The 17,305-nt window shown below is 33.9% G+C and overlaps 1 protein-coding gene and 1 long non-coding RNA gene across 3 annotated transcripts in view; one reads left to right on the top strand and one right to left on the bottom strand.

Moving 5' to 3' along the window:
- Positions 1-17,305, top strand: part of LOC127861513 (uncharacterized) — a 170,923-nt gene that overhangs the window by 144,807 nt on the left and 8,811 nt on the right. The gene's annotated exons all lie outside the window — the stretch shown is intronic.
- Positions 1-17,305, bottom strand: part of LOC127861501 (neurogenic locus notch homolog protein 1-like) — an 80,689-nt gene that overhangs the window by 62,545 nt on the left and 839 nt on the right. Inside the window, exon 2 of one of the 2 annotated variants that reach the window (XM_052400058.1) lies at positions 610-759. The exons of the other annotated variant lie outside the window; for it this stretch is intronic. Within the exon in view, the coding sequence (XP_052256018.1) occupies positions 610-759 (150 nt within the window). The remainder of the gene's footprint in view (positions 1-609; positions 760-17,305) is intronic. 2 annotated transcript variants of the gene reach the window in all.

Below are 17,305 nucleotides of genomic sequence, written 5' to 3'. Positions count from 1 at the left end.
CACAAGTTAACTAAGTTGTGTGTAAACAGACAACACCACGAAATATCCAGGGTATTTAAGCGATTAGGCATTTTCTTAATTTTCCGTCAACGAGCTTTGCTTATGATGGATCTGTAAAATTTAGACCGACTGCTGGATCAGGAAATAAATTTCTGAGTGTGTGTACAAGCTATTGAGTTTTCTTTATTAAAATGGTAAACTCGACTGGTAATTGAAATATCGGAACTGCTGATACGAATCTGTGCTTCAACATTATCTAACATAAATCTTTTTTTTAACTAATTACATTTGTCTTGACATAATTAATTTCAATTAAGTTTTGACTATGTAAGTATAAGTTCTAATAACGAGCTAAGAAACAATAATCGATGAACGTATCTTCAAAAAAGGGTTATCATAGTGTGTTGAATTGTTCATTTGTAATAAGTTGTATATTTATGGGGCATCTTTGTAAAATAGTCTATGTAAAAGTAGACGATAAGCACTTACTTAATTGGCCATATTAAAGATCAATCTCAAGTTGAGCGTTAAAACATTACGTAAGTCGTCTGCTATATTAATAACTAACATCGCTGACGTAATGTCTGGCGGCAATGACGTCATGCTTACCAGTCTTTCCGGGCACGCAACGGCATGAAACGTGGCTTGACGTCTGCACGCACGTATAGTTCGGAGGGCAGTAAGTAGCAGCGCACGTGGCAGGGTTCATGATAGGGCCCATATCCGGCCCGTTCGTTTGGCCGTGCACGTGCACCAGGACTGAAATAAAATAAAACTTTTTTAATTTATGCTTTCCTGTGGTTTATAGAGAAATATCAGTGAATTAAAACTGATAATTTCATTGTTTCAAACAGTGAAAATTATCTGTGAAAATTATCGATAATTTTCACAAGCATTTTTTTGACGAAATGACGTCATTATCCCAGCGAAATTCTTTAGTTAAACGCTTTAACAATGTATATAAACTGTGAAAAAAGCATAAAATAAAAATAAAATTTGTTGGATTCGGTAGAATATCGATTTTTATTCACTCGTGATCATAGAAAATATATATTTTTACTCGTGGCTGCGTCCACCGAATCCAACAAATATCCTCTATTTTATCGACAGAATTTAATATGATGGCATTCACATGTCATAAAGAAACTTGACAATGATATGACTGTTTTGTTTACAAATCACTGGTATTCATTATGCTATTTATCATGTAAGATAAATACCACGAAGATAAATCCTTAACGTGAATTATTTGGCTATCAGTTACAGTGCAACCATCATTTACCATTAATTTCTTGGCCAAACTGAAATTTTTTATAACGTAAAATGTGTTGGTTTAGCGTTTATGCGTTAAAATAGACACAAAGACAAATTGGAAAAAGATTGAAACTGCTAATATTTTGTAGTAGTGTTAGCTAAGATTCATGCACTTAAAAATATCTTTTCATTTGCTACATCCTTTTATTCGCGGCTTTTGTTCGGTAATTCAATAGCCGTCCTTGGTGTAGAGGGGTTCTGTTTTTGTGGGTGTTTACGACAGGCAGTCCTGTGGTGTTTCAGTTTTAAGTAATTATTTCAGTAAGCCTTTCCGGATCCATTGTCTGTTTTATGTTTTTATTCATTTGTGTTTATTTTGGTAAGGTGTTATGTCATATGTGTTTATGTATGGCCATGGACACATGGCTCAAATAAAAGACCCTATACTAATAATAAGAATGATCTACTGGTGCAAATGAAGTTCCAATGTGATCATATTTGTTTATTGGTTGATATTAGTTGTGACTGACATGAAAAGTATGCTGTAAGATATCATTGACTGTATAATTGTAATGTACGCGGACGCAAATTCAAAATATGCACAAGTATCTCGATATTCTCAATCGTTTTTGTGCATTTATTACCAAATAGATATAACTTATGTGTATTTAAGGTGTTACGCAAAAGCAACGTTGAAAAGGTCGCCGTGGCTTGGTAAACCTAATGACGTTAACAATTTTATAACAGTAGGGCAGTCATTTCACACACTGCGTTTTGTCTCATTATTTGGAATTTAGACATGCAATAATTTAAAAAGTAAACGCTTTAATGAGTGTTAAATTGTCAAATTATGTTCCGGCTGGCATATATAATAATATGATTATTATTTGAACTTGTCATAATATAATACATGTGCGTTTCTATACCCTATACTAGAACATAAACATAGTATAATATGGTTGAACTATGGCTTAAATAAACGAAACGTAAACTTTAAATATGAAACTTAAAAAGATTGCATTGTGAAGAAAGATCTTGAACATAATATTATTGCTATCTATATCAATTTGCAAATCGGCAAATAAGTTTTATCAACTCCAGAATTGTTCCACTCGCAATGCCTCTTGTCTCTTATATATACAACACGCCACCATTTCCATTACTATAATGTGGTGACAGTTATATCATTCAGTGTTGCTATTACTTCAATCATTCAATCATAGACACAAAACAAGTATTAAAAACCGTAAAGTATGTTAGGGACCAACTTACCGATACAAAGAACCACACCACAAGCAGATTTATCCAAAAATTTATCCATTTCAAGAATACGGTTATAATTACAAACAATTATTCTTAAATAAACGAAATTGTTAGTCAAAATATATCTTAAACTGATTCAACGCTACTTGTGTCTTAAATTGTGTGCGTTTGTTTGAACAAATCCAATAAATTATATTTCTTGATATTGATAAAATACAAACACTAAATACTCGTCGTTTTAAGATCCCTCAGAATTTAAACCTAATGTGTGAGTGTCACTCCTACTCGCATACGACAACGAAGTAGTAATAAAACTGCGTAAATACATTCCGTTACGCTTTAGTAAACGTGCACCTTAATTGAAAAACGTTGGTATTTGATAGCGTTGCACTCTTTCATTTGCGTTCCCACGCTCTGTGGGTACTATTCAGTGTTCAAATAGCAAATACAGATATGAATTCCTCATCCATAAAAAGAAAGAATTTTACAGTGAATTGTGTCCGTTGAGGCAGGGCGTCGTCCAACATTTACTGCGATGAGAATTGAAATTATACACTCATAAACCAGATATAAACTAAAAACTAGTCGCCTTGCAAATAGTGACGACATGCATTATACACGAAGTTTCTCGTATTTGCAGCCAACGGTTCTTTAGAATCAACAATCACCGATTGATAATTGAATTGCGAATATGTATCAAGGTATGCTTAAAGTGGGTTTTCAAAAATATAATCTTTTACCTTGAAAACAATTTTGTTTAAAGCCCTTGGTTATACACTATCTTTGATAAATGTCGACAAATATATCAATGGGGGTCTTGAATAAATAACTTGACTGCATATCGAATCGGTTTCCATGGTTATCAGCACAATACCTAATGGCGAAAACCAAAGCACTTCCTTTCCGGATCTTATCTTTATCCTAATGTGCGGATATTTACCCGAATGAAGTACGCAACCAAGCTCGCTTTCTCTTAAATCAAGCAAACATAAAACGTAAATACATGAATGCGTGCCAATCCGTCCTGAATTATAAACAATCTTAAAACAATTAGATGAACTCGGGCGCCAAATTAATGAGATTCTCAGTTGCCACCAGTATGACGAGAAACTTTAGCTTGTAACAACCAAGATTCGAATTTAAGTGTTCGAATGTCATTGCATTCAATACTAAGTTTATGAAAGTAAGAAACGGACGTTCTTCTAAATTTCGATTCGTACAAACACGAGGCAAACGTTAAAAAAAAACTTTAAAAAAAACGTTCACAAGTACCGCACTATGGATATGTCGTATACGAGTCAAAACAATAAAATGAAACAAATTTAGGAAATAGATGTTATAATTATCGTGTTATTTGCCTTCACGTTTATTACGAAATGTGATAACAAGATTGCCCATATTATCCCTTGACATGTTCATTATTTGTTTTTAATTATGGTGGTTTGTTTAAATAATTTTCATCTTATCTTTAGCTCACATATTTGCTTCGTAAACGGGCACAATTAAACAATTAAATTACAATGGCTTGAAAATCCACTAGCTGATATTCTTTATAATACAGAGAATAACTTTCTACGGTAGCAATTATATTAAAATTCAAATGATTCGCGAATTCTCATTAAAAAGATTTATCGTTAACGTTGTGTTAATAATATTCACAGTATATAGCATCAGGCCAAAATTCATATGCATAATGTACGCACTACTTAAATTGATATCAATAAACATGTTTATTCTGTAAATCATCTATATATTTCTCAACTACTTGTCAACGTTTAAAGAAATGTCTCAGCTGATGAGTGTTGATCTTTTTATAGCAATCGAATAACAATCAATAAACCAACACATCAAAAGGAATAAATTATTTCAACAACAACAAAAATGGTCAAATTATAACAAACAAACCAACATCAGCAAAAGCGTTTCGTTTTGTCTTTCTGTTTGCAAATATACTACTGACATTATGGACACAACCAGCTTGATGAATCAATACATGATAACCTGTGTTCACTTTGTTCTTCAACAACTGTTGCCTTATAAAACAACACAGAAAAAAAGGGAAAAGAATTAGAGCGATTATACAGGCGCTCTGTAGATTACATGGCAGGATGCAACGAATGACAGTAAACGCTTACTGTCAATTTGGCTAGTTTTGTTTTTACATTAAGTCATGTCAAGCCCAAAAATAACAACACTTGCTATTAAACGAGACTAGTCATTCAGCAATTTAAATGGCGAGACAATTTGTTGTCACGAAGAAAACAGTGGGTGCGCGAAGAAAATAACTTCCTCAGGGTTGCAATCTGAGTAAGAGCATCGCATTTGTCCTTATTGCTTGATAACGGCGTTTATGATACATTTTAAATTTAGTGTTTGCACTCAAAAACAGCGGCAACTGATTCACAGCAAACCATGTTTTTAATAATTTGACATTTATACACAGTTAATTACCAGCAAGTGTTTACAATAAAAAGATGTTGTAATCACTGTAAATAATAAAGGGGTGACATGTATAATATGAACATCTTTAAGCATAATTTCAGTATGATGTTTATTCATGATTGGTCAAACTTATGTGCACACTGGTTTTTGCAAAACCATTCTTAAATGAAAAATGTCAAGCTTATTACACGTCTAGCCAAAGAATGATTGTAGACATTAAACCAACAAGAAAAGAATCTCTGTATTGTTTAATAAAATACTTCATAGACATAAGTCGCGTTTGTTAATAGAAGTAAGCTGCTAAATGTATAATATTGTAGGTAATGTCAAAAAACGCCAACATACTATTCATATATAAATGTAATTGATTCATTTGTACCATCTGATTAAACCGTATATTCATATACTTTATAGACTACATATATAAGTTGATTTAGTTGTGGGGCTGTTTTATGTAAATCATAATGTTATTGGTCAAATATGATTTAATGGCCATGGTTCTATATAGATATATTGTACCATTCCTGTACAAAGTCGTTAAAAGCGTACAAAGCAATATGACTCTGAAATATGCGGGTCGTGGTGCTAATGAGTATGAAATTATTATTTGTTTTGAATGTAAGAATGCATTTTTCAGCAAGTTGACTTTGATGTTTGATGAATATTCCTGAATCTTTTTGAAATGTGCATCATCATTTAAATTCTGGAGTACATTTAGTTTAGGTGAATAATTATAATTATGATGAATTAATTGTGTAAACAAAGAACATGTCAAACAGCACTATTAATATTATTTGTGAATGAAATTTATATTTCATTAAAGTAATGTGTTATTTGTATAAGTTCAAGTGATTGTTATGTGATTTAAATAATATCACATGTTATTATGACACAATAGTATTTAGATCATGCCTACAATTTCACGATTGTTTCATATTCTTCATAACGGCATTTGTTCAGATTGCAGAAGATTTATTTTGATACCGGTCTAGAGATATGTGAAATTTAAACCTGGCAATCTAGAAAGGAGGAAATTATTAAGGCCCTGAGTTCTAACCGTCTTTTCCAAAGCATTCCGTTCACAAAGAAAACGGCCGAAGTATTCATTAGTCGTATCTATAAACAAGGCTCGTTGCCGTTATAATAAAAAGTCTCAGTTAATTTTTAGACATTAACTATTCTTAGTTCGTACTTAATGATCGTTATACATGGACAAATATTAATAATAAGGTAACAGTTCTTTGCAGAGGCGTCCGAACGGTCTATGTCATGATTAAATGTGCAGGCAAAAGCAAACTAGCAAACTTATTGTAAACACTGAAAAAAACAAAAATCATGATCTTCAGAAAAGGTGGGCGACAAACCTCTAAACATTTTTACTATAACGGTAAACGGGTTGATATTGAAAAATGAGATTAATTATCTCGATATCGTTTTCACACCTGGAGGTTCCTTTTCGGAAGCACAAACTACGCTTTCAGGGCAAGCATTAAAAGCTATTTCCAAAATGAATAAACATTTACATCAATTTACTGATCTTTCTGTGAGTCACAGATTAAATCTTTTTGATAGACTTATAATGCCAATTTTGAACTACGGCAGTGAAGTTTGGGGCGTTTCTAGAGGTATGTCTATTGAACGTGTTCATATGGAATTTTGTAAACAAATCCTTGGTGTAAAAAGATGTACACAAAATGATTTTTTTATGTGGCGAACTTGGTCGTCTTAATTGTCAACTGCTAGATATGTTAACATTATTAAATATTGAATTAAGTTAATTAGAACATCAGAAAATAAGTAAAAAAGTAAACTTAATATTGGTTGATGATTGTAATGTTCATCCTAATAAAATCAACTGGTGTTCACTACTTAAAGACTTGCTTGGTAACTAGGATTTTACGAGGCATGGTTGTTTCAGGATGTTGGAAATGAAAGGTCTTCATCTCAAATGTTAAACAAAGATTAAATGATAATTGTATTCAACACTGGAATGAGAGATTCGGCAACTCAAGCAGAGCCAATTTATATAAAAACATTGCCATTTTTTTTAATTCCAGCCTTATTAAGATTTGTGCACAATTAAAAAAAAATCGAATTTGTGTTTCTAAATTAAGATGCTCTTCACATAAATTGCATGTAGAAAGTGGGAGATGGGCCAAAACTCCCGTCCCTATAGGTTAAAGAATATGTCATATGTGTAACACATTAGAAGATGACTTTAGCTTTGTTTTAGAGTGTAGAATGTATTCAGAATTAAGATCCCAGTATATACCATTGTATTACAGAAACGACCTAATGTTATCAAATTTATTGAATTACTAACAACTGAAAATAAAACTTTGCTGCATAAATTATGCTGTAACATATATAAATCATTTATAGTAAGAGCTAGTAATACGTAGGAACCCTGTTGTATATGTACGCGTTAAACGGACCTTTAAAATTTACTGTAAAAACATGTATTTGAATGTATGTGATCAATTGTCAGTATTATCTGTTCTTTGAAGGTTATCTTACATTATCATGCCTATTCATAAATGTCCTCTACGACAACATGTTTGCAATGTAGTTTAAAAATTGTAATGAATTGAATTTCAGCGTACATGTACATGTATTGCACTACCACTTTCAAACATGTACAAAGAATGAATTGTGTTATTTGGTAAAGTAGAAAGTATTATTTCATATTAAGACCTAAAACAGTATATTTGATATGTTGTTTTACTTAATTAGCTTTATCATAATGATACGTAGTTACACATATTTGAATATAAATATAATATCGATAGTTATTAAAACAGTAAAATAATCCGTATTAATATATGTATTAATATATGTATAGTTGCAATTGAAAGTAATACTACTCTGTATTACATAACTATTTACTTTGTAAACACTGTACGCATAATTTGTCCACTTGGGCTTTTGGCTTTCTGATGTTATGTTCAAATCATGGGCGTCCGCACATAGGGGCCAATGGGGTCAACTGACCCCCCCCCCCTCCCCCTGGAAAATCGGTTAGCGAAAAAGATAGTTGAATATGATAAAATATATACGTGTACAATTATGATTCCAACAATTTGGGTCAGAATGACCCCTAGTTAGTTTAATACGAACATCAACTCCCATTTAAACATGATTCATTCATGCGAAATCGAGGGGTGAAGTCAATCAATTAACATTTATTCAATCCCTGAATAGGAAGTGAAGGCGACGTGGGTCTCTGCCGAATGTCTCGATGATTTTTTTAATAAACATATTCTTGTCGGTGTTGATCCGATCCCTTTGAACGCTCATCATGCATAATCCTGAGAGCCTGTCGTCGGACATGGTGGATCTTAGCCATGTCTTGACTCGTCTCAGCGTGCTAAATGATCGTCCCACCGTACAAGTGGTTGCAGGCAGGGTTAGTAATATGATCATCGCCTCTTCCACGGCCGGAAACAAATCCGTTTTTTGTCCATGTCAACAAAACCTTACTCATCTTGTTTGATGGATTCCTTCTTGTTCACGTCGTACCATGACATTGCGTCTTGTTCAAAATTATTGATTTGATAAAATTCGTCGATGGTTCGGACTGTATCTTTATAGTCTGATCGATCGAAATTGTTGATGTGGTTAGGATATGGAGTTGATATAACATGAACGCAGGCATATTAGATTCTGAAAATTGGCTTCCTAGAGACTGGATCAGTGAGTCCATGTACGGAATATCAATCGTGCGTCGATAGTATTCTTCACTGGTATCACCAACATTTGTCGGTGTACTTGACGGCCACATTGCCGTGGTATTGTAATTGTAACACCAATATTTTCGGCTGTTTTTAATGCCAGACCGGATATCTCCTCCGCGAAAATCGAATCGGCATTTTCTAGATGATTGGTGAACATCGATGTCATATTATCGACGTGTTTTTTTTACACCGATCATGTCTAATTGAAAAGCCTGAAGTGCTTGCGTGATGGGCTCATGAATAGCCAAATATATATATTTGGCTATTCATGGAGCATTATCACAAATGTCGCCGTTCCACTTGCCGTCCATAGCTGATGTGCGGTCTGTCGTCCTTTCGTATTCTGTTCGTTTTGCGCTAAATATTCTAACTGACGGCGTATTTCGATGAAAATGGTAAGCGAAGATTCGTATGCTTTTTTACTTTGCAGTCCACCTTGTTTCGCTTTACAATGGTGTGTTCGGAACTAGCCGTCTTCTCTTAGGGCTATCTCTGAAATACTTAATGATTGCTTTCACAGTTCCCATGGTATTACGTACGTCAGAAACTGTATTTTGAGTCTATATGATAAAAGTCACTATGATCAAAGGAGAGAAAAATAGGTATAACCCACTCCAATACATTCAATTTATCAATTTCAAATCCTAACTCGTAACCTTCCAGATATATTTCATGATGCACAATGATCTGGCCTTATTTTCAAAATTGTCTACGCCTCCGGCGGCAAAGGGAGAGAAACCCCCCTTGACCCCCCCAAGGATCATTCCTGCGGACGCCCATGGTTCAAATAACGTGTAAACTTCCTTTTCACATATTTTGACATATTTTGAAGTTTGTCATTAAATGCTTTATATTGATAAATATAAACATGGGATCTTAAATGCTCCAGTAAAAAATCAAGAATACAATTAAAAAACGGAAAAGAAGTAGCCGGTCAGGGCTCGAACCAGTGACCCCCGGAGTCCTGGAGTTAGTCTGAAGTAAAAACGCATTAGCCCTCTCGGCTATTCCGCCGGGTATACACTATATAAGTATATTATACCTTATATAAGCAATCTTCGTAGTTTCGTAAATTTAAACGACAACAACAGAACTCTCCAAATTATTCAATCGTTTCGCGTTGCAACGTTTTATAATTTTTAGGTTTTCAAATCGTCAAAAGATAATATAATGGCTATATTGGACTATGGTAAATGTTCAGTAATACTGTTTCCTCACAAATATCATAACTAAAACGAAAATTTGCGAATCTGACACAACTTTTTTCAATTTTGTCAATTTACCAAACCGTGAAAAGATCCCTTTAAATGAGACTAGTCATTTAGCATTATAAATTGCCGAGACAATTTGTTGTCAAAAAGAAAACAGTGGGTGCTCGAAGAAAAGAAGTTCCTCAGGATTGCAATCCGAGTAAAAGCTTCGAAATCGTCCTTATTGCTTGATAACAGCGTTTTTGAAACATTTCAAACTCAGTGGTTGAACTAAAAAACGGCAACTGATTCACAGCAAACCATGTTTTTAATAATGTGACATTTATACACAATGAATTACCAGCAAATGTTTTCAGTAAAAAGATGGTGTAAATAATAAGAGGGTGCAACGTATAATATGAAAATCCGTAAGCATACATTCAGTATGATGATTATTAATGTTTGGTCAAACTTATGTGCAAACTGTTTTGTTTGTTTTGCCAAACCATTCTTATATGAAAAATGTTAAGCTCGTTTAGTTCATATGCCACGTCTAACCAATGAATGGTTGTATACATTAAACCAACAATCAAAGTACTGACAGTACTGGTGTGACGATGCTTTTGAAGAGGATGGATATAAAAGCATCAATTTAAGAAGATCTACATCATCACAGTTGTGTATGTGGGTACGAAAAAAAATTGGAACGAAAATTGTGGGTACGAAAAAATAATGCAAAAAAAATCGGTTACCAAAAAAATTAAAGTACGAAAAAAATTGGGTACGAAAACAAAAATTGGGTATGAAAAAAATTGGGTACGAAAAAATTTTGGTACGGAAAAAAATTGGGGGTACGGGGACGTTGTACCCCTGGGGAACTTGACCCACAATCGCACATTCTTAGCCCTTTCCGTCAAACATCGGATAAGTACCTTGAAGGCTATAGTATGAATACACATTAATGGCGTACCATTTGGGTCGAAAGTCAACAAGACCAAGTAGATAAAAAGAAAACTGTACTTTTACGAACAATATGTATGTCGAAGTACATCTTTTGTATTTCGACGTACAAAATTGTAATTCGACGTTCAGTTTTTACTGACCCTTGAGTGTATGCCAATCAGAGGACGCATTACATCTGTTGTTTTTAGAGATATTTGACAATAAACATTATTATTATTATTATTATTATGCCCCCCTTCGAAAGAGAGGGGTTAGATTGTTTTGCACATGTCGATCGGTCCGTCAGTTTGTCGGTTGTCGGTCGGTCAGTCCACCGGAGGGTTTTCGAATGATAACTCAAGAACGCTTACGCTTAGGATCATGAAACTTCATAGGTACATTGATCATCACTTGCAGATGACCCCTATTGATTTTCAGGTCACTAGGTCTAAGGTCAAGGTCACCGTGACTCGAAATAGTAAAATGGTTTTCGGCTGATAACTCAAGAATGCTGAGGCCAAGGATCATGAAACTTCATAGGTACATTAATCGTGACTGGCAGATGACCCCTTTTGATTTTCAGGTCACTAGGTCAAAGGTCAAGGTCACAGTGACTCGATATAGTAAAGTGGTTTCCGGATGATAACTCAAGAATGCTTACACCTAGGATCATGAAACTTCATAGGTACATTGATCATGACTGGCAGATGACCCCTATTGATTTTCAGGTCACTAGGTCAAAGGTCAATGTCACAGTGACCCGAAACAGTAAAATGGTTTCCAGATGAAAACTCAAGAATGCTTACGCCTTGGAATGGTTTCCGGATGATAACTCAAGAAAACTTACACCTAGGATCATGAAACGTCATAGGTACATTGATAATGACTGGCAGATGACCCCTATTGATTTTCATGACACTAGGTCAAAGGTCAAGGTCACATTGACAAACAAGAAATGTGTTTGTCAGAAACACTATGTCCCCTTCTGCGCCGCTTTGATTTAGTTTTTTTGAAAGTTGACCTTGAAGGATGACCTTGACCTTTAACCACTGAAAATGTGCAGCTCCATGAGATACACATGCATGCCAAATATGAAGTTACTATCTTCAATATGGCAAAAGTTATTGCAAAATTTTAAAGTTGGCACAAACAGACCAACAGACAAACAGACAGACAGGGCAAAAGCAATATGTCCTCCACTATAGTGGTGGGGGACATAGAAACGTATTCACACAATCGCTGCAACTACAACTGACAGCCCATATGGGGAGGGGCATGCATGTTTTACAAACTGCCCTTGTTATTTATACGAAATTATGCGACTATCGACCGCTAACTAATAGAGTTTGAGCGTATATAATTTATTGAACATTATTATAATTATTTATACCAAATTATGCGACTATCGACCGTTAACTCATAGATAGTGTGTGTATTTATTGTACATTTTTAATGCCGTACTAGTACGTAATCGTTTGGTTACCGTTAGGAATTTCCTACACAGTAATGCGCTGGGCCGTGATATTCCGCCCCGCATGGTCAATAAATACTCACAATATGCTTTATAATTTTAATTTTAAAAAAAGGTTACCTTGAATATTCTTCAAATGGGTATTTAATCTATTTCAATCCTTTATATGCTTGAAACTTCCTTGTAAAATGTTGTTTTTTTCAATTTTGATATTTATATTTATTTTGTCCTCAATTAAAAAATAGATTTTAAACATTTGTTATGAAATCTGAAGAAAAAGCGGCTCTTGAGACAAGTGTTTTGATCGGCTGTTAAGAAAATGTGTACGTTGAAGTACAAATTGTACGTTGACGTACAAATATATACTTTGAAGTGTATTTCATTTGGCAGTGACTAGTCGTACGGCCCCGTACGGCTAGACAAGAGGCTAGCTGTACGGCCTCGTACGGGTAGACAAGAGGCTAGCCGTACGGCTCTGTTCGTATAGTCTTTCCACATTTGTATGTGTTTGAAAAATCTTTAATGACATGTTCTGACCAAGCATGTCCTAGGTTTCAGAATAAAGGCCCTGGTCTGACACATCGGTAACATTACCCTTACGGAAATGAAAATGTTGCCGCTATGAAGCGGCAATGTTTCGGCTACAAAGCCGCTACCATTTTTTGAAGCCACAACTACAAGCCAGAAAGTAGCCAATAGTAGCCGCTAGCGGATACCTTGTGGCAATCTAATGGCTAGTCGTGGCCGCTAGCGGCTCTTAAAGCCACTAGCGGCTCATAGTAGCCAGATGCTGACCAGAACATATTCTTATATAAAAAAGTGCAATTATGAGCAAGATGGTAGCCACAACCAATACTTTAATATTAATCTTAAAAACACAAAAGTCTTATATTAGCGACTAGTGGCTCTTAGTAGCCAGAAGGTAGGCACATTTGTAGAATGACATCATATTTTTAAAGACAAAAATCAAAATAGCTGAAGAATCTGACAAACAAAAAGAAGTTACTGGGAAAGAGTTAAAGTCATTGTAAGTAAGCTGTGGTGGTTAATACAGTTTCAATTGGTGTATATTAATAAAAAAAAGCATGGATTTGGAAATAAAAACCTGAATTATTGAAATATTAAATATGATTATTCATACCCAATAAAAGGATGTCAAGTTTTAACACTGAAATTTTTCTTTAACATTTGATTAGGCTAAAAACAAAGGTTTTGAATAAAAATCATGTTTTAATTCATGTATTGAAGGTTTGTATCTATACTTATTTATTTGTCAAGTCAACATAAAAGACAAAAGCAATCCATATATATTATTTCTAAGAGAGTTTCTGATAAAAAAAAATTAAATAATGTTGCAGTTTTTCAGATTGGCCCCACTTTCCTCAGGACAGGTGTCCTAAATGGTCAATTTTTTTCTGAACATTTGTCCTAAATCATGAAAAAACTTTCAGACAGCATGTTATTGTAAAGTTAAAAAGTTAAAAAACTAGTCAAAACTAAATCCAATTACATTTTACTTCAAATAATTAACTCTTTATAACTATAGACTTTTATGAAGTTTTTTAGTAGGAAATGCATTGGTATTGTAGGTTCATATCTATTCATGGCTGTCAAGGATTGCAATCATAACACTCTGGAACAGCAGACGATTTATTTCATAAATCTTGCGGCTAGAGCTGAGTCAAAACTAGCAGCGGCAACCGAGCCGCAACTAGTAGCCAGAAAGCTCATTTGCATACGAAAAACAACATGTCAACCGTAAATCTAGATTCTAAACTCCAAAACGGTATGATATTTGCAACAGTTAAAGTTATAACTCGCCGGGCTGCCGAAATCAGATGAAAAGCATAATATATATTTATATATCTGTTTACTACGTAACGTAAGCTTTCTAATGATATATAATTTGTCAAAATCGTCCGAGAAATGAAGCTATAATTTAACAAAAGACGTGAGTGGGTACATCAAAATGTATAACCTCGGCGCTTCGCTGTACGCAAATTGTAAAAGATCGATAGCCACAACACGTTAAAACGCGCGGTGGTAAAACATAAAATGCGTATTTCTTGTGTTTAACTCGCTATAAATCCATTAATAACAACGGGGATATACTAAAAGTTATATTTTTGTGAAAGAGGAATTAATAAGCAACAAGATAACGTATAAACCAATAAAATCGGATCAATAGTTTTTGCATAAGATTGAATTTACTACAGTAAGGGTCAAATACTCGATTCATCTCCTATCAATATACACTCCGTGGTATAACCTACCATCTGTCAGCGTTAACATTTAAATGTAGACCTTCAAGCTGAGATTACGCTTCGTTGTTTACAAGGACTCAACGCAAACTTCCTGCACACAACATAAGGTCATTGATAGCTTAAGGTAACCTTTTTAACACGGAGCGTATATTGAGTCCGTGCTTTTTAAATTGTTGACAAAGCGAGTGGTAAAATAATGAATACACACTTGGGTGGGTTAGTTTAAGGTAGCGCACCTCTAATGGGCACATATCCAAATAAAATCTAAGTAATTATTTTCTTAATCAGCATCATTTCACTGAACTACATGCAAATTTGTAGGTAGGCTTTCCATGCTTTTTAAAAAAATATACCGATTTTTTCAAAACCACCCCCACGCTCGGCTTTTGTCCAGTTTATTTTCACCCCTGGGGTATATAAAAGTTCCATTAATTCAAATTTCCAAATATGGACATGCAGTTGGTGTGTACAGATGCTGTAAAGGTGTTTAAAGTTTAAACAAGATGAAATAAGTATTCTTTTACAGACATTTATTTTTTACACATTTTTATCTATGGAAGAGCGCCATGAAATGTAAGTGATTTCAGCCAAGTAAAAATTGGGTCGGTTAAAAACAAAGTGTCATAAAATTCAAAATAGTATCATTTAAGTCATATTTTAAACTTAGTTTTTATAGAAACACTATATACAGCAAAAATACCAAGAAATAGACAGATTTACCGTTTACTTTTTGAAATAAAAATAAAAATGCAACATTCATGGTTCGTATTTTCAACAGTAAATCACCCAATTTCGCCATAACGTTGTTTTAATTTTAATAATTGAAGAATGTGCATAAAAATTGCAACATATTTAACAATAAATATAGCTTATATGCCATATTAAATCAAATTACGTAAGAAAATAAATAAAACGCGTCGCAAAAAAGTATACGTCGTCGGAAGGATTCGAACCTCCGCGGGAATATCCCAAAAGATTTCTAGTCTATCGCCTTAACCACTAGGCTACGGCACCTAATAGTAGGCTCTTCAACCTTCGAAGAAATCGCGGGAAATCATTAGAGGTGCGCTACCTTAAAAAGGTCGCAGTAAACCACGTTTTGTTCCAAAGAAAGGGCAGGAAACGAAATTTTAACTCAGAATAGCAATAAGTAACATATTTCTATCAGCATTTCTTCTATTTTGATTTATAATTTTTTTGTTAAAGTTTCCATCTTCAGCGTTATTTCAAGTGCAAGTTGCAGTAATGACCAACTTTCAGACGAAAAGCAATCTTATGTAAAAAGCACGTAAAACATGGACATCGGTGTGTTTGTTGACGAATAAAAATATTTTTGGTATATCAGACGGGAGAGTTTTTGCGTTGTGCATTTTTCCCCAAGATAAATAAAACATGATTTTGCTCACGTAAAGATAACAGCTGTGAGGCTATTTTTATTAGTACGGATATGTCTAATCAATAATGACTAATCTTATGACAAATTACAGACGCATTCGTCGCATAAAATATTTCAGTTTTGCCAACTAATATGACGAGTCATAAATGAAGAACGCGCCATGACGCTCCTGTTGAAGCAGTATACTTATTGGAAAGTCTAATGATTTATTAGTTCCTATACATAGCATGCCATTTTGATTTCATATCGAATTCCTAAAACTTAGTTTCTTATATTATTCAAATTAATTGTGCAATTTTACTATAACAGTTGATTTCAAGCAAAGATTCAGACAGTATAGCTTATTGTATGTGAAGGAAAATTAACAACAATCACATTTAATGAAGTACGATTTACGATTTTTAATATTACGCAAATGAACGCGAAAATCACAAGGCAAATGAGCCATTGGTTTGTATACATATTATTTGTTTGTGTAAGTTATTCATAATTCGTTATGCAAATATTTTATTAAAATATGTTACTTTTTATTTCTATGCATAATATTTAGAAAGCATATTCCAAATCTTATACGGATGTGTGCAGGATATCCGGAATGCAATTGTAGTTAGTTCAAAGGAAAGCTGTGAACATTTACGAGATGAATTACTGTTCTGCTGCTATGAAGCGAAGAATTATCCCAATGAATTCAAATCCCACTCACACATTACATTTACAATATATAAAACTAGTAAACAAATACCGGTAATATAACAACATACCATTGCATGATAATGTTATTTGACAACAAAATTTATTTTTTAAAATTATTTACCTATTTAATGTATTAATTAATACATTAACTTATTTATTAATATATTTATTTATTTATTCATTATTTATTATTTAAATCTGAAATAATAATAATTGTTGGGTATTCTATTTGTTGTTTGATTATCAGGTCACAACAGCATTATGGATACAAACAAAGGCAAGACCCTTTATTTATGGCAGGCAAATCGACACAGCACAAAATACACTGCAAAACGCACACAGAAAATTAAACAAGAGACGTGTTTGTCAGAAACACAATGCCCGCTATTGCGCCGCGTTGAAGCCATAAATTTGACCTTTGACCTTGAACGATGACATTGACCTTGACTTTTCACCACTCAAAATGTGCAGCTCCATGAGATACACATGCATGCCAAATATGAAGTTGCTATCTTCAATATTGCAAAAGTTATAAAAGTTTAACCAAGGTAAAAGTTTTGTGACACACACAATGACTGACTGACTGACTGAAAGACAGACAGACAGACAGGCCAAAAAACAATATGACCCCGATCTTTTGATCCGGGCATACAAAA

Source organism: Dreissena polymorpha, chromosome 16, assembly GCF_020536995.1.
Source record: "Dreissena polymorpha isolate Duluth1 chromosome 16, UMN_Dpol_1.0, whole genome shotgun sequence".
Classification (NCBI taxonomy): domain Eukaryota; kingdom Metazoa; phylum Mollusca; class Bivalvia; order Myida; family Dreissenidae; genus Dreissena; species Dreissena polymorpha.
Note: the sequence above shows the minus strand (reverse complement) of the source record. Positions and strands in the feature narration are given on the sequence as shown.